At 44.2% G+C, this 21,630-nt stretch overlaps 1 protein-coding gene across 2 annotated transcripts in view; it reads right to left on the bottom strand.

Annotated features, from left to right (window-relative positions):
• The window catches only part of PAK2 (p21 (RAC1) activated kinase 2), a 43,399-nt gene that overhangs the window by 15,458 nt on the left and 6,311 nt on the right, over positions 1-21,630 (bottom strand). For both annotated transcript variants that reach the window (XM_030455918.1, XM_030455919.1), the window contains exons 2-4: positions 6,462-6,666; positions 1,659-1,759; positions 915-1,065 (exon numbers count right to left, since the gene is read on the bottom strand). In XM_030455918.1, coding sequence (XP_030311778.1) covers positions 915-1,065; positions 1,659-1,759; positions 6,462-6,642 — 433 coding nt within the window. In that variant the 5' untranslated portion in view covers positions 6,643-6,666. The remainder of the gene's footprint in view (positions 1-914; positions 1,066-1,658; positions 1,760-6,461; positions 6,667-21,630) is intronic.

Genomic DNA, 21,630 nt, shown 5'->3' with positions numbered 1-21,630 from the left:
AGTGGCAGAACAAAGAAAATAATCAGAAAACCAATAAAAAGTGAACTTTGCAGAGTAAAGTACACAGACTGCACTGGAATTTTTTTTTTTTCATGTCTCAGAAAGAAAAATTTCACAGTCACAAATGAAAGAGACCAATACTGCACTGCAAGACCATGTCAGAAGGCAGCTGGAAGTTTCTCAAATCCTCCCCCCCAAAGGCAGGCAGAGCCACACATTTTCCAACTTGCTTTGCAGCTCACTCAAGTACCCACAAACAGTTTTCCAAACTGAGAACCACTCGTTATACTCCTGTGTTCTGTATTACTGAGATGTGAAACCAGGATCATATGGATATGTATTCCAGCTCCCTCAGAGATACCTTGAAGCCAGGATGAGGACATTACAAAGCCTTACTAAGGCTATTCCCCATTACTATTTTTAGAAATAATATGGAAGAAAACTAAGTACAACTGCTTGTTTTTGTAGGGCAGTCATTCTCTCAGCCTCCCTGCATAGCTCCCAGCCTTAGAGCCACAACTTATTTTGCATCTTTTATGTCACCACGTGGTGACATCCAGATCACAGATAGCTGTTTTGGCCACAGACAGGAGGAGCAAGTTTTCCAGCTCAAAACCAATTAATCATGGTCTCAGAGCCCCAGTTTCCTAAACACAGCTTGCTGAAGTTAATTGTGGCCTGCTATTCTGAATTACCCAGTTACATTTCTTCCCCTCTCTACTTAAAACAGGAAATTAAAAGGACAACACCAGTTTCCAGTAAGTTTTAAATCCATCTTCAGATATTTGTTCCCTGTTGAAAAGCAGCTTGCTCTTTCAGCATTTGAGGGTGATTTAGTGTTCTGAAAGAGGAAGACTGTGTTCCAAAACCCCAACTCTCTCCTTCAGTATGCCTTGCAGACACTTGGATCTCACCTGGAGCAGAGAAACTCAGATACTTCTGTTTTGCTGTGTCTTTGGAGTCATAGAATTTCAGCACATCAAGTACTGCCTGGGGGTTCTTCTTCTGTTCTAGCTTGGTGATGTTGGAGGTCTGCAGCAACCGAGCCCATTGCTCTGGCATTCCCTGAAATAACAGCCTGCTTTAAGCATCTTCCTCATATTTTAAAGACTTTTTAAAAAGCAGAGCAATTCTTTTTTCCTCTGTACAAAGCATAACATGTACAGACTGAAACACACACGGGTCAGCTGGGCTTTTAACAGGGAGCCACAACCAAGCCATGGCTGAGAACCCTCCTGCACTGCTCCATACCCCAAGCACCCCAAGGGGCTCCAGACCTTGTGCCTGGATCAAACCAGGTGTACCAAGGTGTACCCAGGTGTACCAGGGTGTACCCAGGTGTACTCAGGTGTACCAAGACAGATGGGAGGAACAGGCCTCCAAAAGCACTCAGCAGAACTGGTGTAAGTTTCACTACCCCCTGATGTAAGTAAACTGAAGAGGGTTTTCCCCAGGCCCTCCCCAGGTGACACAAAGCATCAGCTCTGACATTTACACTGCAGAAGTACCAAGAGGTCACAGCCTCACCAACCCACGTGCTGTACAAACACACAGTAAGATTGTTCCTTTGGTAAAAATGAACAGAGTAGCTGTCTCCACAGTGGCTTCACTGGCCCTCAGCTGTTTTCTGAGCAGCTTCAAGGCAGGTGTGTACTTACAGTGAATTCTCCTGTAACAGCATCAAAGCCAACATGGATGGTATGCTCAAAATCTGATGGGGGAGAGATTTCTGGCCTCTCCTTTTCTTTCTTCTTGCTTCCTGAAATAGAGATTGAAAGATTCACTGAGCACAGATTTCAAGTCTTATTGTCCTGTCTAACACAATCAATCCAAACCTTAAAACAACTGAGATGAACATAACCATTATTCTATTTACTGGATGGAGGTGTTCTCATGAGCAGCACAGGGATTTGATACTTTCAGGCTGGTACAGACCCCACCTAAGAGTCAACAACTTCCTTCTTTCAAATAACTTCTACTATGGTAGCAAGCAAGAGAGTAAGAGCCCCAGAATGCAAGGAGCTCTGGAGAGTAAAAAAAAAACCTAAACACCTGAAATATTTACAATGCAAAAAAAGGACACTTTCATATGGATTGAGAACAAGACTGAAGTTTCAGTTCATCCTCAAGTTCAGCCTAAGGACAGTTAAAACTCAGTTGCCTCAGTGCTTCAATTCAAGATAATTAATGCAAACTAGGACTTCCTGTGATGAAGATAAGACTTCATAGCCTCAGAGCAATTACTTAATTTAAACTAAAAGGGAAGAAATAAAATTAAATAAATAAAAAAAAAGCAAGAATACTAAGTACCAGAAGCAGGAACAGATAATGAGAAGAACCATGTGCACAACCCAACCTAGACCCAATTACATTCATTCAGATGTTTTAAAATGCCTAGGGCTTGGGTTTTTTGCTGCTTCTTTTCTGACAAAGCAAAAAATAAATAAAAATGGAAGAAAATTTGTAGTTAACTCCAAGTATAAAATCCACCATTCTGTTGCCTTTACTCAGAAGGAAGGTTTTAGCGACCAGTCCTTGTCCCTGAGAAAACAGCAACAAAAACAAAACCAAAAAACCCCCAAGCCCTGGTTGCTCTCCAGAGCAGAGCAGAGGAGTGTTCCTGCTGTTTGCTCTCCAGGTACAAAGATGATGCCCCAGGCCTCATTTCACAGCCTGGCAGCAAGCTGCAGAGCGTGTCTAACCTGATACCAACCAAGCAAACTGCATGTGCAGTCCTGGGGATGGCTGTGGGCTCCCAGATCACATACCTGAGGCAGCTGCATTTATTACAGCGTGCAGGAAGCCAGCAAGAATCCCTTGGTGCTCATACCCACAAAGGAAAGCAGCACAGTGGTTTGCATTCTAACTTGATCACCATTTGATGTAATTTTTTTTTCTTTTTTTTGCTTTTTGCGTTGGTTTTAAATTCACCTTTTATTTTCAGCCCAGAAAAAAAGCAGTTAAGCCAGCAGCCTTTTTGTTACGACATGGTAAAAAGTTCCTGAGCACGGGGCGAGCATAAATCAGACTGCTGAGAGCCAGAGAATCCTCTGCAATCCCCTCACACTGGCAGGAGAGGAAGGACAGGGAGCTGAGGACAATGCTTCCAAACGAAAAGCCATGTGGGCTGCCTCCAGCTGAACAATGCAGTGGAAAGACACGGCCATTATAAACAGGATGTCTTTAATATGGCTGCACAGGTCAGAGCCAAAACGCCAGTGGGCTGTCAGACCTCCTCACCAACATCACTGGGTCACAGGACAGGAGAAACCTGCTTCTGGGAAAACCTTTCAGGAAAGTGCTGTTTCTTTCCAAACTTCTGCAGTTGTTTATGTGAAAGCAAGGGGGATGAGTAGGAGAGGAGGGGGAAGTTATATTCCTCAGGAAGGTTCCTGTTTGGGAGCACTTGACATGTAGGCAACAGGAGCCGGCGTGCGAACCCTCGAGCCCGTGCTGCACAAATAAACTCACTCCTTCCAAAAATACACAAATCTTATTAGCAGGCTAGGCAAGAAGGCTAAAAAATCACTCCTCTGCCCAGAGGAACAGCAGCTCAGAGCAGCACTTCAAACAAAGGCACGCAGGGAGCAGCAGGCAAGAGGCAAAGCTGTGAGTCATGGGCTGGCAGGACATGCTGGAGGCTCCCAGAACAAGGGCACTGTGAGGCCAGGCTGCTGCTCAACCTCTGCTGATGTTTGCAACACCACTCTGGTTTTAGATGGGAATCCCTTTAATAAAGGGCAAGGCTGGCTTCAAACAGCACATGAGCCAAAGCTGTGCTCTTTCGGCCCTGCTGAGACAAGAGCATAAAGTGTCCCTGCTGCCAGGAGGAGGAGGAAGGAGCAGGCCCTTCAGGATTTCTTGGAGAACTGTCTAAAGAATGCCTCGATTACAGCTGGACTCTTTTTTTCCCCAAACACTCAGCAAAGCATCAGCCTGGGTGCCCCACAGACCCTCCTGCAACATCCTTCCTGCCCCACTAGCAACCTCTGTACCCAGAGCAAGAAACCAGCATCCTGGTGACAGCAAGGAGGTGACTGCAGGTGCTGGGTACATTTGGGGTAACACAGCTGAAACCACACTAAAATCCTTCCCAGGCCAGCAGCACCTCACAGGCATGACACCCCAGCAGGTTCCTGGGAGATGATACCCCACAGCACCTCCCTCCCTCAACAAGTTCTGCTCAAAGACAAACACCTCGTGTTTTGAGGGGACCATTTTAAAGCTTTCCAGAAAACACCCACAGGTTCAGAAGTCTCGCCAAGAAAATTCATGGCAATTAAGTACTCTAGTAAAATAAGATGGCTATCACTTCATTTGTGCTGAACAATGGGATGAGGGGGAAAACCCCTCCATGACTAGGTCATTAAAGAATCCCTTCAGATGCTTAGGATTATTTATTTCAGCACAGGACTAGCTCAGACTTGGGGAAGAAACTCTGCATTTGCTAAACCTCCACAATGAGCCCTCCAGAGCACACTACCTCCCCCCCATCACCTCCCAGGACAGAGAAACCTCCCAAGAAAGGACCTGGGGCCAGGCAGAGCTGCAGCAATAGGTCTGGTGAAGGTGGCCAGGAGGGACCCTGCAAACTGATACGGACAGAGATCTGCAGACCAAAGCCAAACATCAGCCAGTACCAAGCCTGCCTGCACTGTCCCTGAACACCTCCTGGGAAGGTATCCCTTCATCTGCTGTAAAAAGGAGAAGTTAACATTATGGCAGTAAATTGTTAATTCTTGCACTGGCTGGAAAAATTTTTCCCATGACAAAATCTTGAAAAGATTATTTTGCATTTAGTCCCCATATAATTTTAAAATCAAAGCAGGAAGCCCCAGCCCAGACATAAAGGATGACAGGCTTCCAGTGAGCAGAATTTTTAAACCCTGCACTTAAATGGGCATTTCTGGTGAGGGTGGGCCTGAGCCATGCTAATGAACAAAACAACATCTGACTGTTGTTTCAGTGCCAAAAAGCCACTATGTCTGTTCCTATTCTGCTTATGTTTTACAGACAGTTTTGCTTTGTTGAGGGCCAACAACTTCTCTTTGAATGTTTACATTATCCCTGCTGCAGGTCAACCAATGCACAAGAGTTTTCCAAATTAAAAAAAACAAGACAACTTTCAGATAGTGCCCTTAGGCTATATAATTCAATTACCATTTTTCCTAACCACATCATATTGCCAGGCAGTAATTCTGCTTTCTTTCAGAGGGACATGGATTCAAATAATTTTTAACATCTAGAATAGATAAAACTGACACCGTTTTCTCTGAAATTTACTTTTCTCAGCAGAAAGTATTTCCTCCATTTTCAGTCTGCATCACTACATCTGTATCAGCAGGTATCCAGACATATGCTAAACAAGCATCCAGATTAATTTCCATAAATTTTATACACATCAGTATTTACAGAGTGGTCTGAATGAATTTAATGGGACTCCCAACTCCAACTTCAGATGAGCCAATCCAGTTTTAGAGAAGTCTTCACCTACCTCCCCAGCCATTTCAAGATGGGAAAAGAGGAAACTTCCAAGGAGAAGTCAAGGCCCTGTAAGATGTCACAAAGCTCTCCAGCTGCACTGCACCCACTTGCATTCATAACTCCTTTCACAACACAACCAAGTCTTAACATGGAATTAGGAATTTAGAGCAAAGAAAAAACTTCCCTCATCTCAAGTTTACATTTTACTTTTCTATACTGGGGAAGGGTCTGGAGCAGAAGTCTGCCCAGGAGCAGCTGAGGGCCCTGGGGGTGCTGATCCTGGAACAGAGGAGGCTGAGGGGAGACCTTGTGGCTCTCTGCAACCCCCTGAGAGGAGGTTGAGCCAGGGGGGGTGATGGGACACCAAGTGATGGGGCAAGAGGAAATGGGCTCAAGTTGTGCCAGAGGAGGTTTAGATTGGATATTAGGAAAGATTTATTTATGAAAGGGTTGTCAGGCACCAGAAGAGGCTGCCCAGGGCAGTGGTGAAGTCTCCATTCCTGGAGGGATTTCAAAGCCAAGCAGATGTGGTGATGAGGGACACGATTTAATGGTGGCCTTGGCAGTGCCAGGTTAATGGTTGGACTCGATGATCTTGAGTCTTTTCTAGTCCAAATTATTCTGTGATTAATTATGTCCCTGTCTTGAAGACAGACTTAGTGTGGCAAAGTGCTAAGTAATGCACTACCCAGGAACCACATTTATTAGGATTGTTTGGAAATGGAATTTTAAACTGAGCATCAAACATGAGAAGCAATAGGTAGTAGTTTTCCGAGGTGAGCTATTTATATTTTCTTACTTAGCATTTCATCTTCAAACAGCCCAGTGCAAACAGAAAGAGTATCTCACTTCACTGAACACACTTATGCAACACTTCCTCCAATCCCCTGCCCTTGGACATGCTGGACTGAGAAGTCTGAAGAGCTACCAAACTAAAGGATTAAAAGTAGTAACCTTGGAAAATAGAGGCATCTTACCTTTTTCAGTGAATATGGAGATAATTTTATTCCTAGGTTTTCTCTCTTCTGGTACAGAGGGCAGGGGTTTCAAGCTGTGGTTAGCAGATAGTTGGTCTTTGCTCCCTAAGCTGAAGATAACACTGTTCATCCGGACAGGAGGAGCTGGTGGCTTGTCTTCCAGTTCCCCGTTGGCAGACATGGTTCCCAATAGCTAGTGAGAGCACTGAAACAGAAATATTTATTTTAACATAGGAAGAGAGCATAGAATACATAAATGTAGCACTTCTTCTGTTCTCCAGGAGGGAAAGGAACTCAGCAAGCACTGTGCTGGCAGACGCCGATGGATCTGCCAAAGGAAATGGATCCCTTCCTCCACTCCTGCTTCTGGGACACCCCAGCAGCAGCACTCCTGGATGGAGGGACAAAGTTTTCCAGTGATAAAACTAACACAGTCAAAAAGAACAGTCAGTTACAATGTGGTCCAGTCCCCAGATCTGGTTCACTACCTGTTCACACAGAAGCACAAGCAAGGGCACCCGTACAACCTGTTTTAGGGGAAGCTCCAGCCCAAAACAGAGCTTTGTGCTCTGGAGTCAAACCCCCTTAAAAGCCTTGGATGCTTCCCTTACCTGTCATTTATCAAGCACGATCTTGGGGAGAAAAGGGTAGCTTGTAAGTTATAATTCAGTCTGTTTTTAAGAGCATGGGACTAATCCACTAAATGGATGTGTTCCACTCCTGAATGAGGACTTGCACTGCTTCACCACTCTGTGCAAAGGAAATGTGCTGTCACCTCAGCACTCTGGGGCCCTAACAGAAACACGGGGGAGGTCACAAACAAATAGCTGCCAAAGCTGAAAACACAGCACAATCAACTATCTACAAGACACATTCCACACTCAATAAAATCCTCCCCATAATATCCTGGAGATGCACCAAGAGGCAGGCAGCCCCTCTGCTACAGAGTAAAGAGCACAAAGAAAGATTTACAGAAATGACCTGGTAATGACAGCTGAGTAACAAATATGCCCCTCATTCCTCCATACTCTCAAAACACAAGCTACCTTTTTGGTTGCCCCATCTTCAGAGAGGCTGATGGAGAACAGTGGTCAAAGCTGTGCAACACTCACCTAGACACCTTGCCCTGGAGTCCTCTGCCTGATGAAGGGGTGATAAATAGAAGTTCAACCCCTGAGTATGTCTGCAGGGATGCACTTGTGACTCAGACTGGGATTCCCAGCCTCCAGCAGTCTTTCAAACTTGCTGACTGATTGCTCTTCCAGATGCTGCAAGTTATCTGCCGGACCTTCTACATTTTCTAGTACCTACACTGCAGTATGTGGAAAAAATTAAGAACCCTGCAATCTAATGGCAGGTCTGAGCAGCCTACCTCAAGGATTTTAATTCCAAACACTTCCCTAACAATATATATTGTTTGCACAAAGTGCTCGCCACCTATTTGAGACATACAGATTCCTGGTGTGACCCACACCAAATCAGATAGATACATGGTATTTAAGAGCTCTACTGAAGCTAGGCTTCAATTGACAGCAGATCAAAATCCATTTCCTTATGTATTCCTAATCAAATCTCAGAAAGAAATAGGATATGGGTTCCTTAGCTATCCAAATTGGAATAGACATTTAAACTAAAGGACTCCCCCTCTGGACGACAAAGCAGTCAGATGGCTAAAGAAATCACAGTAGATACAGAAGCACATCACAAAACTTTTAACACCAAATAATACATTATATGAAGAAAGCAACATCACAAGTAGCCCTTGGTATTTTTTCTAAAATAAACCCCCATTATTTCCTCCCCCTGTGCAGTACTTTGAGCTGCCTGATATTAGCAAGAGCAGGATGTAAGGATAAGCAACTAAGCAGCACCTGAAACCAGACATGAACAGACCCCTCCAACCCCATATTAATTCCCTGTGTGGTCCCCTGGAAACACCAGCCACCAGATGTAGCATTCAGGTTGCAAATTTAGAAAACAAACAATAATTCTGAAGCTAATTATTCCTAAGTGCCACGTGCTAAAGAGATGGAAGTGTTGAGCAAGGAGTTGAAAGCAAGTCTGTGGCAATCCAAAACTCACCAATTCCACAGGAAAATCAGGTGGCTTTAAGAATGGCATGGCACAACATAACATAACAGGGTCTGTCTCAGAGCTGCAGTTCTGATCAGCATTTCATATCCAGTGTTCAGAAACATCTGGGGCTGGCAGAGCAGAATGGGGGGGAGAGAAAGAGGCACTGGCTTCCAACCAGAGGGATGGGCTCTGCCCTTTGCATGTAAACCAAATCCTTCAGGCTCCTTAAAGAGGTTTCAGTAACACATCCACTTTTGGAAAAAACTTAACGGATGTGATTTATTTAGTAAGACAAATTAGTGTAATTTCTGGGGTGCTGTTAGAAAGATTTGTTGTAAAATAAATTGCTAAATCCAAAACTGTTTTGCACTAGGGACCATTTCAATGCAGAGAGGCTTGGAAGTCATAGTTTGAAGAAGTTTCAACAGCTCCACCCACAACAGATCAGGAAAGAGAAATCTGATCCTTCAGTCATCAGTAGAAGTTAAAAATCAATCATTTTGTTCAGGTTCAGATCTGAACTAGTCTCCTTGTCACAGCTGTGTTCAGAAGAAAAGAGCAGTTCTCCTCAGAAAGTCTGCACAGCATCAATGAAGTACTTTTGAAATTGATGCAGAGGTTTGGCAAGATGGGAAAAGGAGAAAGAGGGTGAAAATACACCCTGAAGCTGCTTTTGTGCTCTCACTGCCCTGAGGAGGAAGAGAAGCCTGTTGGTTACACAGTGGTTCTGTGGGATCCCTCTTGCAGCATCACCCCCGTGGGCTGCCCCGCTGGATCAGGGCTGCACAGGAGTTGCAAGGACCAAGGGAACTTCCATTTTTTCCAATGCCTGCCAAGAGTCTGTATATTGGGGATGTCAGGTTCCTGTTCCTCTGACAGAATCAGACAACACTATTAGTGGGTGGGGGTTTGGGCTTTTGTAGCTTGGCTGAAAGACATTTACTGAAATGGTTAATCTAAGTTCAAACAGCCTCCTAACATTGTGCTCCATCTGGAAGTTGGCAGAAGCAGCAAAGGCAATATATGGAAGAGGATGTAATCAGAGGAAAGAGCTTCACTTTCAGCTTTCCTAGTGAAGATAATACCAGCCACAATAATGTAATCAAGCACCTTGACAAATCCTTCACAGCCACTTTGAATCACCAGAACTAGAAAGCAATGAAATGAACCACAGAGAGAAGCTGTCAAGCTGCAAATACTTCAGTACAGGTGTCAGGCAGACTCATTCCCTCCACAAGACAGTGCTGCAACCCATCACACACACACACAAAAGACAGACAGAAAAAGAGCTAAAAGCCCTTCTCCCAGCAGCTTTGTTGCTTTCCTCCAGAAAACAAACTCCAGGGACCAGCACTGGTGACCACAAGGCCCTGATTCTCAGTCCTCATTCCCAGTATACAACAGTACTCCCAAAAGCTGTCCCCTCCTTTTGACAAAGCTTCTTGACCTACACTGGGGCAGCAGACCTGGAAGAACTCTTCCTCTTCAGCAGTCTTAAGACAGGTTTTAAGGTGCAATGCTGCAGCTGAAAACACACTGTCCCCTCTGCTGCAGAGCCAGCAGCAAGTGGCACTTCAGTTGGGTTTGGGTTCTGACTAGTTTTGTTGGGTTTTGTTTCCCCCTCATGTGAACAAAGGGGGACTGCTTCCTGAAAAACTTCCTAAGGGAAGCTCTGGTGCTGGCCCTGGCTCCCTCAGCCTCCTCAGGATCAGTCTCATGGCTGAGATGTGGTCCTGTCCCCCTGAACCCTCTGCCTGTGGGTCAGCAGCTCCACCACCGAGCTCCCTCTCAGCCCTAGGGCTGCTCTTTAGCTCCCGGGACTTGGAAAAAGGGACATTTTTCCTCTCTAACGTGTTTGCAGAAATGACCAAAGGGAACTAAAATGAACTGAAAATGGACTGAAAATGAAGACAAGTGTTTTCCCATTTGCTGTAGTGCACAGTCACCAGTCACGTTTTTCCTGGAGCACTTGGAAGTGATCAAGTTTTAAATATGTGTGCACAGACATCAGTCTCACCCTGTAGTACTGTAAGGCCAGAGACTGGATGGTACCACAAGCAGAGGTTAGAAGATGGTGCCAGGCATCAAAAGAAACAGCAGCTGAAGAAAGCTCTCATATCATAATGAGTTGAATTTGTCTTCTTAGAATGGTCAAATAATGTATTGGAGACATCTAGGCTGCATTTGTGTTTCACTGCCTGGGATATGAGACTGCTGCTTGGCATAAAGAAACCCAACCCCAACACATCAAGCTCAGTTTGATAAACATACAAAAATTCCTACTCCTGGCACACAGTATACTGGTTTTACACTGCCACACAAGCAGCACAAGTCAGAGGAGCCTCAACTAAATCAGGGAAAGAAATCAAATCCTCTGTATGTACAAACCCTGACAGGAGGCCCATAGAGCTGCAAACTGAGCTCAGCTGTTTCTTGCTGCCACAAGCTCCTCAACTCCTTTACTGTGTAAAGCAAGGTAACACAGAAGGAGCAATGCAAACATCAAATTTGAGTCTATTTTGCAGGGCTGGCCAAAAAGCAGAAGTGATGGATTTCAGGCTAAGAATGCACTCAGAAACATGAACACTTTGCTTCTGAAATTCAGTGACAATTTGTAATTCAGTGACATGCCACTTCAGGGCCTTCCTGGGACAGCACCTGAACCAAGGAGAGCTGCAGAACATTGGGGCCATGGCCACAGCCAGCAGGAGCAGTGCTTGGAAGCCACACAGCAAAACCAAAAGTTCAAAAGATGAAAAGTGAACCAGGCCCTGAGTTGTGGTCAGTGCAGTGCAGTTATCCTCACAGCAACCTGCCTGGCCTGGCTCTCCTTTGCTGGCTTCCTGCAGAGCCTCACAGGGTGCTGCTGGACATGTCTGTCACACAGAGGGAGCAGCATCCGGGACAGCCAGGTCCTGAGCAGAGAGAAGCAGCAAAACAAACATCACACAAACAGCTCTCCCAGGCAGGGTATGTCAAGGGAAAAGAAGCACAGAGTGATAAAAAAATAGTATTGTAAAACAGCCAGGATGCAGTGCTCCAAGGAAAGCCCAGTGCAACAAGGCAGACTGAGGGCAGTCCTGTGCCACTCTGTGTCATTAACATAAAAATCCCTGCTGAAAATGCCTGGAGTCTCAAGCCTGGGGCATTAACCCCAAATCTCCAGTGGTTCTGGTAGTTCCCTTATTCTCAGTTTCCTCACTCTGCCACCCATCAGTATCTGAAAAAAGACCTTACTGGAGGAAGCAGGCCTTTGTTGTTGTGGAAAAGGGCACACAGATACACACATCAGTGGCGAGCAGAGGGCTACTCATTTCATCAGATGTGCCATTTTCTTGGACCAAATTGATTCTGGAGTCCAGAGGAAGAATGAAATGTCTGCATGGGCATTCTGCTTTCCCGTTTTCTCCACCCACCTTCCCCGCCCTTTTTTGTTTAAAGGCTCCTGTTGAGCAATAGATTTCCTGTGATTAGCTCACTTAGTACAGATTATAGCTCACTTCCTCCCAGGCATTAGCTGAAAGCAGCTTTCTGACAAGTTTTTACTCAGATGGTGCTACCTAGCCACAGCTCACTTCCTGCCCCTTCTCTAACAGCATGTGAGTTCAGAAGCTCAAGTCGAAATTATTTCACCAATGCAGAAAAGATTCACAGAACCAGCAAATCCCAGACTTGTCTTCTCCCCAAACAGCACACAAAAAAGTTGGAATACATTGCTTTCCAACTCGAAGCATTTGGATCTGTGATACTTATTTAATCGGATTCAAAAAGGAGCTTCCTGGAGCAGTCTGACACTACCCTCAGAGGCTGAAAATGCCTCATTTCAACTCAGAAGTGTTGTGCAAAAAAACCCCAAAAACCAGCAGTGGCAGACAAAGAATTACTTTCCTGCAGCCTGGGCAAACACACTTCAGAGATCTTCTGCCTGCCAAAAAGAGGACTTTAGCAAAAGCAAGAACAAGAGTAACCTTGACAATGGCCAGTGAGGGCCAGGAGGATGATCTGTGCTAAGGTTATTATTAAAAACACGTGTGCTGATGCTCCAGTACAACACTCAGCTCTCCAAGTCCTCCCACCTCCAAAAAGGAAACCCCCAACCTCCACAGGACTTGCTCAAACACTGCTTTCCAGCTTTTAGGAGGTTATCAGTTTTTGGTCCTGTGATTTCTCCACAACCAGGTGCTGGGTGGGTGGCATCCCCAGCAGTGTGGCCAACAGGTCAGGGAGGGGATTCTCCCCCTCTGCTCCTCTCTCATTTACAAGCACAGACAAGCAAGATGCCTCTTTCTAATGATGCAGTTGAGAAATCAGCTTACAAAATGTTAAGAAAAAACATCTGAGCCCGTCAAACGTATTTTTCATTAAAATTTGTGCAAGGACACACGTTAATCAAACTGACTGCTGAGCAAGGATGACCCGCTGATGGAGTCACCAAACTGCAGCCTGTTTGTTACAAAGTCAGCAGCCAGAAGCACCCTTTGACTCTTCCAAGCAGCAAGGCTACAACCATGAAGTTTACAAACAGGTCCTTTCTTCACTGCCACATGTGACAGAGGCAAACCAGAATACTCCCATACTAAGGACAAGGACAGGAGAACCTCAGAGTCCTTTGCATGATCAGCCTGGATGCCCCACAGAAATCCCCAGCTGCCTTATCATTTTTCCTGAGTCATACAAACAGAAGGGAAAACGTAGCACATGGAAAAAGGACTGCAGTTTCACTGCCAAGGGAAAAAAGAGCCGGGGAAAAAAAAAAAAAAAAGGGAGAGAGAAAAAAGCATGGTCAAATAGAAGGCATAGAAAACAGCAGAAAGAAAACTATATTTTGTTCAGAAGAAGGAACACTCTCTCCAAAGCTGTAATGAGATGTGCTTACCATGAACCAAGTTCTAGAAGACAAGCATTTTATTCATGGTTTATTTGAAAGTGTTCCTAAGGCTTGCTAAAGAAAAATACTCTTCAAACCCACCGCCAAAGTAATACATTACAACCCAAAGCAATTCAACTATTGACCCCTTCAGGCACCTTGCAGATGTGCACTGAAAATGAGCAACCAGCCTGCAAAAAAATGTCATTTTTGAAATAGAGGCAGACAGCAGACTTCCAAGAAGCCAGCAGTGGTAGACATCCCCTTCTCATGCCCCAGCCAAGCCAAGCCAAGCCAAGCAAGCCTATTTCAGGTCCTGCTGCTGCACCACACCGTACATGATGCAGCATCCCCATCCCTCACTGTGACACAGCCAAGTGACACTTTCAGGGAACCACTGATAAAGCAAAGCTTCTACTAGCAGCCTTCCAGAGTGGCAGATCAGATTCACGAAGTCTGTCTAGTTAGCAAAAAAAAAAACCCAAAAAACAAAAAACAGAAAAAACAACCAACCAAACCAAACCAAAACACAACAACAAAAAAAGCCATGAACCAGCAACAGCAGAAGCTTTGGTATGAACAAATGTAGAGAGACATTGTCAACCAGGTGCCTTGAGTTGCCAAAGAGTGGGTGTGAGTCCACCTGTGCCTGATTAGGACAGGCCCCTATTGGGCATGAGCAAGACCAGGGGGCCAATAAAGGTGGGACCCACACCCACAGAAGGCACCTCAGCTCACTCTGGTGCGAGGCATGGAGAGACCAGCAGCTCGTTGAGCCTCTGGAGCAAGAATGGCTCCTCCCGCTACAAACAAATTTTTCAGGTTTTTTACTTTTTGAATATAGATGGCTAGGGTGGCCATATAATTTCTTAATTATTGGCTATGCTTTGTGACTGGAAAATGTATCAAAAAGGAAAAATCAGAAGAGGCACAGACCAGATACAAGATGTGTAAAAGAGTCCTGGTAAAAGCCCATTACTGTGTATAAGATTTAAGCAAATTAATTATACTTTACTTCACCATATAACGTGGCTACCTGTGAGTCTTCTGATACATCTCCAGTTTTTCCCTTTACACCACACATGGCAATCAGATCCCACCTGAGTTTTCTCCTTCCTCCAATGAATCTGGCACTGCTGAAGTGCACAGGCATATTTTATATTTTACCACTAGTGAACCAGAAAATACTTCTCTGCTTTATGACCTCTGAAACAGCTCGAGCACTAAATAAGGCATAACCAGATGGACCTTGGAAGCGACTTCCCAACTGCCTTCATTTCCCACTTCCCTTAAGTTTGGCAGGAAAACCCCCTCAGCAAGGCTGCTCTGTTGTCTGTGCCAGGCACCTTGCTCGGAGAGGCTGGTGGAAGGCATGAAACCAAGAGGGCTCCATTTGCCCCCTCTGGCACAGGGCTGGGCATCACCACCCACCAGCTGAATTCAGGCCCTGCTTCATTTCTCACAGCCCACAGACACAGCTTCCCTTCAAGGAGCCATTGTGCAACGCTGCATAATGATAAAGTGTGCTCAGAGGTGGTGAAAAAGCCAATTCAGCCCTCAGCAAGGAAACGACTGACTCCTGCTCTACCTACTTAAAAACCTGAGTCAACCAAAGGCAGCCTGCAGCAGGCACAGCACATGCAAATCCCTGATTCCAGGGGATCATCCTGCTTACTCAGGTTTCACTGACTAGAAGACACTTTTCAGCCTTTATTTTCATGACCCGAGGTTTTCTGAAGATCAAAAGAGAATGGGGAAAAGGGCAAGCGGGGAAAGTTTAGCAAGAGAAACAATAATGAAGTATGCACCTCATCCTTTAGATTCTCTCCTAATTTAACCTGGCGTTTACAGGCAGGGAGGGATCACACATTCCAGAGCAAAAGTTATTTGAATAAAGGGTATAACACAGGAGGCTTGGTGCACTGCTGTGTTTCTGGCAGCATTCCCACTCAACAGAGTGATGGTACCACCCTAAAATGTCAGGCTGCCTGTGGTATGGGGAGAGGTCACCTGTAGCTCTGGAGACACCTGAGGCTGAAGCCTTTTTAACCTCTGGAAACATAACTGGGTTTTGGGAAAACAAGGCCATGCCTTACCCATCCATATTAGAAGTCCAGAGCTCACTGGAAGGAGAAGAAAGACAGTGTACACCAGGATGACCAAAAAAAAAAAGAAGGCATCCAAGATGAAGGGATCCTCCTCTCCCTCATCACCCTGGCAGAGCTGTCAGATGTCAGCTATGGAAAAAAGGAATAGTAAGAGAAAAGACAAATGGCAAAGAAGAGACAAATAACTCCTTTTCTGAAAAGCTATCTTTTTAATACGCACTCAGGATAGAGCTCTTTGTGTCTCCCTAGTGGCTGGCCAAGGCTTTCTTCCACTTCAATTACTGCCAGCAGAGAGTGGGAACTTCAGCTCAGCTCAGCAGCCCCCAGGCCAAACCCTCCATGCTTCTTCCAGCACTGCCAAACAATGCCAGCCTGGAACAAAATGCCACAGTGGGAAATTCTGCCTCTTCTGAGTCATTTTTCTCAGACACAGTGTGTAACAGTGGACACCAGTACAGCCCTGCCACCCAGATGGTCACAACCAGTTGGAAGGGTTCACCAGTTTGCCAAAACCCCTGCCCGAACAGACCCAAGCTGAAGGTGCTTACTTCTTCATACACACACTGGACATCATAAATTCAGACAGAAAGAGGTAAGTCTGCAAGAAATCAAATGCCAGGACCTAAAAATATGAAAAAAAAAAATTCCGAATGGCAACAGGTCTTTCAAAAACACACCCCAAACCAAAAAAGAACACCAAAAATCCAAACCAGAGATGGCTTGGGTGGACATAATTTTCTGATCATTCTCTAGCAGCACCATACAGAACACCAGAAATTATTTCTCCTGGGAAAACTATTCCATTTGTGCCCTGACAAGTACAAGGCCTCCAAACACTCAGACTCAAACACTTGCACGAGGTGAGACCCCTGCAAGCATCTCACTTCTGCACCATGCCAGTTCACCTGCAGGTGGCTAGGAAAGTTATTTTTGGCCAGTTTGCACAAAACTGTCCAAGTCTTAAGCCCTCTTAGAAAGACCCAACTTCTAGACTTGCTGTGGCCAAAATTACCTACACACATACCTCAGTGCAGGTGTGCCCAAGGCTGCAGAAATCACTGCTGGTGCCAGAGCCAGGGGAGAGGAAGAATCCAGAGCAGTTTTTATTGCTGCAGTTACTTGGAAGAAACTTGGGAAGGGGACAGCAGCAAACCAGTTTTCCTGCAAACACTTAGCACTGGGAAGCCAGAGATCTTGATGGGGAAATAGCAGGGCAGCCTCTGAGTTGGAAAGCAAGGCTGTCAATTCACTTAAAAACAAACCAAAAAAAACCCAACCCCAAATCAAGGAGAAAGGAATGCACTCAGGAAGGGTCACCCCAATACATCTTTATCAACAGCAGCAGCTCAGGATGGCATCAGACAGTAGTACAAAAGCTCACTGAAACTACTCCTAGGCAGAGCCACCTCACACTGCTCACAAGGTTCAGAGAGAACACTGCTGAACTCTAAACTTTTACAGATTTTATACAAAGAGACAAGTGATGAGGAATGAACCTGTTCTCTCCTGGCATGTTTAGCATTAATTAGCAGTGGTAAAGGTACCTAGATGGGATGAATAACCAAATCCTGCAGTCTTTGCACAACAACATAGCCCATCCTTCCCCAGCAACACATCACACAAAAAGCACAAACTGCAGCTACCACAACTCAACACGAACTTCTGAGATCTCTGAGCACAAAGTTTTGACATAAAGACCTGTGTTCATCAACAGAAAACTGAACTGCTGTACCACAGGGAAGAGGCAAACTCTCTGTCAGAGATGAGCAGACAAGCCAGAATCCTGTTGGTGGCACTGCCCAGGTTTGCCTTGCATGCTCTTACAGCTTTTCTACTTGAAAATTACTTGCACAGATGCAAGCAGCATATTAATGCATGGCTAAATGCAGAAAATCTCTAAAATTCTGGCAGGTCTGTCACCTGTGCCATTCAGAGAGCCAAAACACTCATTTTAAACCTGTAAAGAACAATTTATGTTCAAAAACTTGGATGCCAGAATGAGGCTTTTTCCACTTTTTTTTTTCTTTTTACAGAAAAAAAAATCTAGTTGTTCTATATTATTCTAGTAATATTCTATTACTAGTAATTCCTAGTAAAGCTCCTTCTCTCACTCATCTTAATCATCAAAAGGCTTTTATCTAAAATGCTGAAGAAACAAATCCAAACCTAGTAACTAGAACTGTGTGCACAAATTAAATCCAAAATTATATGTTAAAAAATCAAGCCAAAAAACCTTAAAATTTTATCAGCATTCAAAACTAACCTGTCATTATTCCTCATAAGCTGATGTGCAATCTAATTTTTGCCACACCTACAACTAGATGAGCCAATAACATGGGAAAAAAAACCCAAAAAACAACCCCTCTTCTGTGCACTATTGCTACTTCATCTGCTTCTTACAGTTCAAAAATGAAATATATGATAAAAATCCCCCAACATATATGCATGTAAATCAAATTACAGTGGTTTAAGGACCAATTGTGAATGTTATAATAAATGTACTGAATTTTCATAGTGGTGTACCACATGCAACATGTTTATGTTAGCACACTTCCCAGAACTAGACACAAATTACCTCTAGCTCTCTACACTGTTTATATGGGATGCTGTAGCACCAGGATCAGCACAGAAATCAATTATTCAGCTCAAGAACAAAATCGTTTTTAAAGACTAAAAACACAGAATGAAGAACACAGCTATCAATTGGATAGACAAAGGACTGTGAAAGTTACAGCAACACAGGATACCCAACACTCTGTGAAGCAGAAGGAAGCTGTCAAGTTAAAATAATATTTAAACAGTTGCAAAAACATTCTCCTGAACTTGGAAAGCTGCATAACACTTTTCAACCTATATATAACATTGTACAAATGATGACAGAAGTGTAGCTCAGAGGCACATAGCAGAGAACAAACACCATGTGAAGAGGCTCTGACACTGGTGTTCTTTGAGCATCTTATCTATCTTAGGACTTATACAACATGTTTAATGTGATCCTACTGAACCAAGTGGTTCCTCAGGGTGCTTGGTATTAGCAGTGTTTCTGGTGTCACAGTTCAGCAAGGCCTGGGCTGGCTAGGCAAGGACACCTGGAGAAGTTTAAGCAGTCCTTCTGGTTTCACCTCTCATAACCCTGGGACCTGTTCAATAGAAGATGAGTGAAACCCTTCTGGGCAGCTTAGTAAGGTCTCAGTGAAACATTACAGAGCAAGAGTAAAGCTTCAAAAGAAGCACTTTTGTGAGGCTGAGGCACCCACAAACAACACAGACACCATTCTCAGTCCTAGCTCTACCTTATTCTCTTGCCCCAAGTAACAACTACAAAGCAGGTGAAGATGTCTGTGAGGATGAGACTGAACTCCCATAAACCAGACCTCAACCAATGCTCTCCATAAAACACAAAAACCCATTCCTGAAATGGAGGCTTCTGTCCATGAGGTCCTCACACTGCCCCAAGAAAAAATGAAAGCTAAGAAGAGACAGCCAGGTAGCTGGGAGGCTCTGATGCCATGCAAGGGATGCCCCATGGCAGGCTATGGAAAAACAAAATCAGAAGAAGAAAGGCAGCACACAGGCTGTGCCATCAACACCAGAACTGAAGGCTTGGGCTACAGCATGACCTTCATCTTCAGCACCAGCTGAGCCCTACAGCACAGGAAGATGAAGGATATCTGAAGGAGGCATCACTGTGATAGTCTGCTCCTTAGTCTGGGGGTACTGCAGACAGCAAGTCTCCAAAAATCAGTTTAAGAGAGTTCTCACACTGCAGCTGATATCCATCATGAAAGATGCCCTGGTGGCCTGACCCAGCACAACAACTTCATGCTTCCAAGTCTTCCTCTTCTTCATTTACAACACTACTAGCTGCTACCAGTGAGTCTGAAAATACAAGTGAGGGCATAAAATATTTTTGTGGGAAAAACTGAGCGTGGAAGATAATGGTTATGGAAGTTCTGTGATTATTAAAATTCAAACATTCTTTTAAATGAAAACAAAAATTTAAAATATTCTCCTCTGATAAAAAAAAAATATTTTAACTATGGAAAAATTAACCCTAACATAATCCCTTTAGAAATGGTCAACTTTCCAAGAGCTAAGAGAAATTTCAAGGGGAAAAATTTCTCAAGTCCTTTCAAGTCTGTTAGGGAAACAGGAAGTGAATTTCAGTAAGCCATTTCAATAGAGTGAAATATAGATAAAGATCTCTATTAAATTTGGCAAAAGAGACAGAGGCCACAAGGTCAGAGTTTGAGCAGCCACTTGCCACCAGGCTGTCACTGCACTGCTTGGTGGCCAGCAGCCCAGCAGCCCCCTGAGCTGCCATGGGAAGCCCGAAAGGAAAGCACTGACCATACCCACCCCTCACTTAGGAAATTAAAAACATAAACAAGAGAAAGGCACAATGAAGATACACAATGTTGACAAATGACAAAAACATTAAGGGCTAGGGAGAGAAAGTTATTTCATCACCACAGGAAACACCATCACTCTTGTTCAGCAGTCACATGGAAAAAGAATCACACCTATTTTCAACCTTGGACTGAATCTGACAAGCATCACTTCAGAGCAGCAGTGAGGAAATGAAAAAAAAAAATCATTTAAATCCTCAATGTTAATACAAATTTTGTTTTGCTGGAGTTAAAAAAAAACCAACAAACAAACCACACCATTACCACGAATTAAACCAAAATTAAAAAATAATTTCATCTTGTTATTTTTTCTTATCCTTTATTCTTTTAGCTTATTCCTCAAACCTTCTAAATTATTTAAGATACTAACCCTTTATTTCATTAAATGCTCCAAGGTCAAGTAGCACTGCTGTGGCTGTGCTCACCAGGCTCACCAGGTGTCTTATCTCTTCCACCAGCAATACTGAACCCAGTTTTCCCAAGCATGAGTACATTTGCTACTGCTGCAAAAGGACTGCAAGACTTCTCAGGGTACACACAAGCCAAGGAGAATGAGAGTTAGGTCTCTAAGAAGTAAAATCGTTGAGAATTGGATAAGTATTAATGAGTAAGAAAATAAAATACATCACAACCACACTCAGAAATATACTTATGAAGAAAGCATCCAAACCAGCTGTCCTGAAATATTCTGAATTTTTACTTTCCATTTACAACAGCTACCTGGAAGAAATAATCTTACACCTAAAAATCTTAACACCAAACCTCTCAAAAAACCCCAACTCAACCCAACCAGGACTATATCATATATATGAAAACCCTGCAAATACACCCAGAGGAGCTGGAACAGCCAGCACAAACTCCAGTTACTGCAGAGCAGCCCTCACCCCACCACGCTGCTGTATCCTTTGCAACCTGCCAGAAACAAAAAATCTGGAGGTATTTGCATGAATTTCCTGACTGCAACAGTCCAGGCCCTCTTCACCACAAAGAATTACTTCCAAAGACTGGACACCAGTATCAAAGAGCCTAAGCATGTTAGCACCAGATTAAAGTTATCTCTTCTTGTTGCTGAGTATCTTCAAACCCTTTGAATTTCACCTGCACCCTTGAGTGGAAAAAGCAAAGAGACAAGAAGATTTTACTGAGCATTTCAGATTTGGTGATAAAATCCCAACTCCAAAAATCAAACATTTCCTGAATTTAATTTAACAGTGACACCCAGCATTTCATACATAGCAAGAAAAAAAAATTCTATTTTCTATGCCACTGCAAATCATGCAAGGACTTTTTTTACTCCACCAATTCAGTTCCCTGATGCAGATCAAAATGCCCCAGCACCAACTCATTGGAGTGGGGAGAAACAACTGGTTTGGGGCCAGAGGAGAACAGGACTCTCTCCTTTCCCCTTCCAACCCAAGTCCCTGGGTGTAAAATCAAAAAGCACCCTTACAGTTGCATATTTCTGGTATAAATTAGTTGCAGAGGGTGGATTTAATCCTGGCAAAAATCTCTAGCACCTAGCTTATTTAACACTGGTGTAAAACATCAAGTATTTAATGAGCTGCAGTCAGCCTGCTGGCTCCCAGCAACAGCCACGGAGGAGCAGGTAGGAAGTCAGCCAGGTTCAGGAGACTCAACTAAAATCCAAAAGTTTGGGAGCTGCCTGAGTTGAGCACTGACCCCACTGCTGTGCTCTGTATTCCCAAGGG

This window comes from Calypte anna, chromosome 9 (assembly GCF_003957555.1).
Source record: "Calypte anna isolate BGI_N300 chromosome 9, bCalAnn1_v1.p, whole genome shotgun sequence".
In the NCBI taxonomy this organism is placed as follows: Eukaryota; Metazoa; Chordata; class Aves; order Apodiformes; family Trochilidae; genus Calypte; species Calypte anna.
Note: the sequence above shows the minus strand (reverse complement) of the source record. Positions and strands in the feature narration are given on the sequence as shown.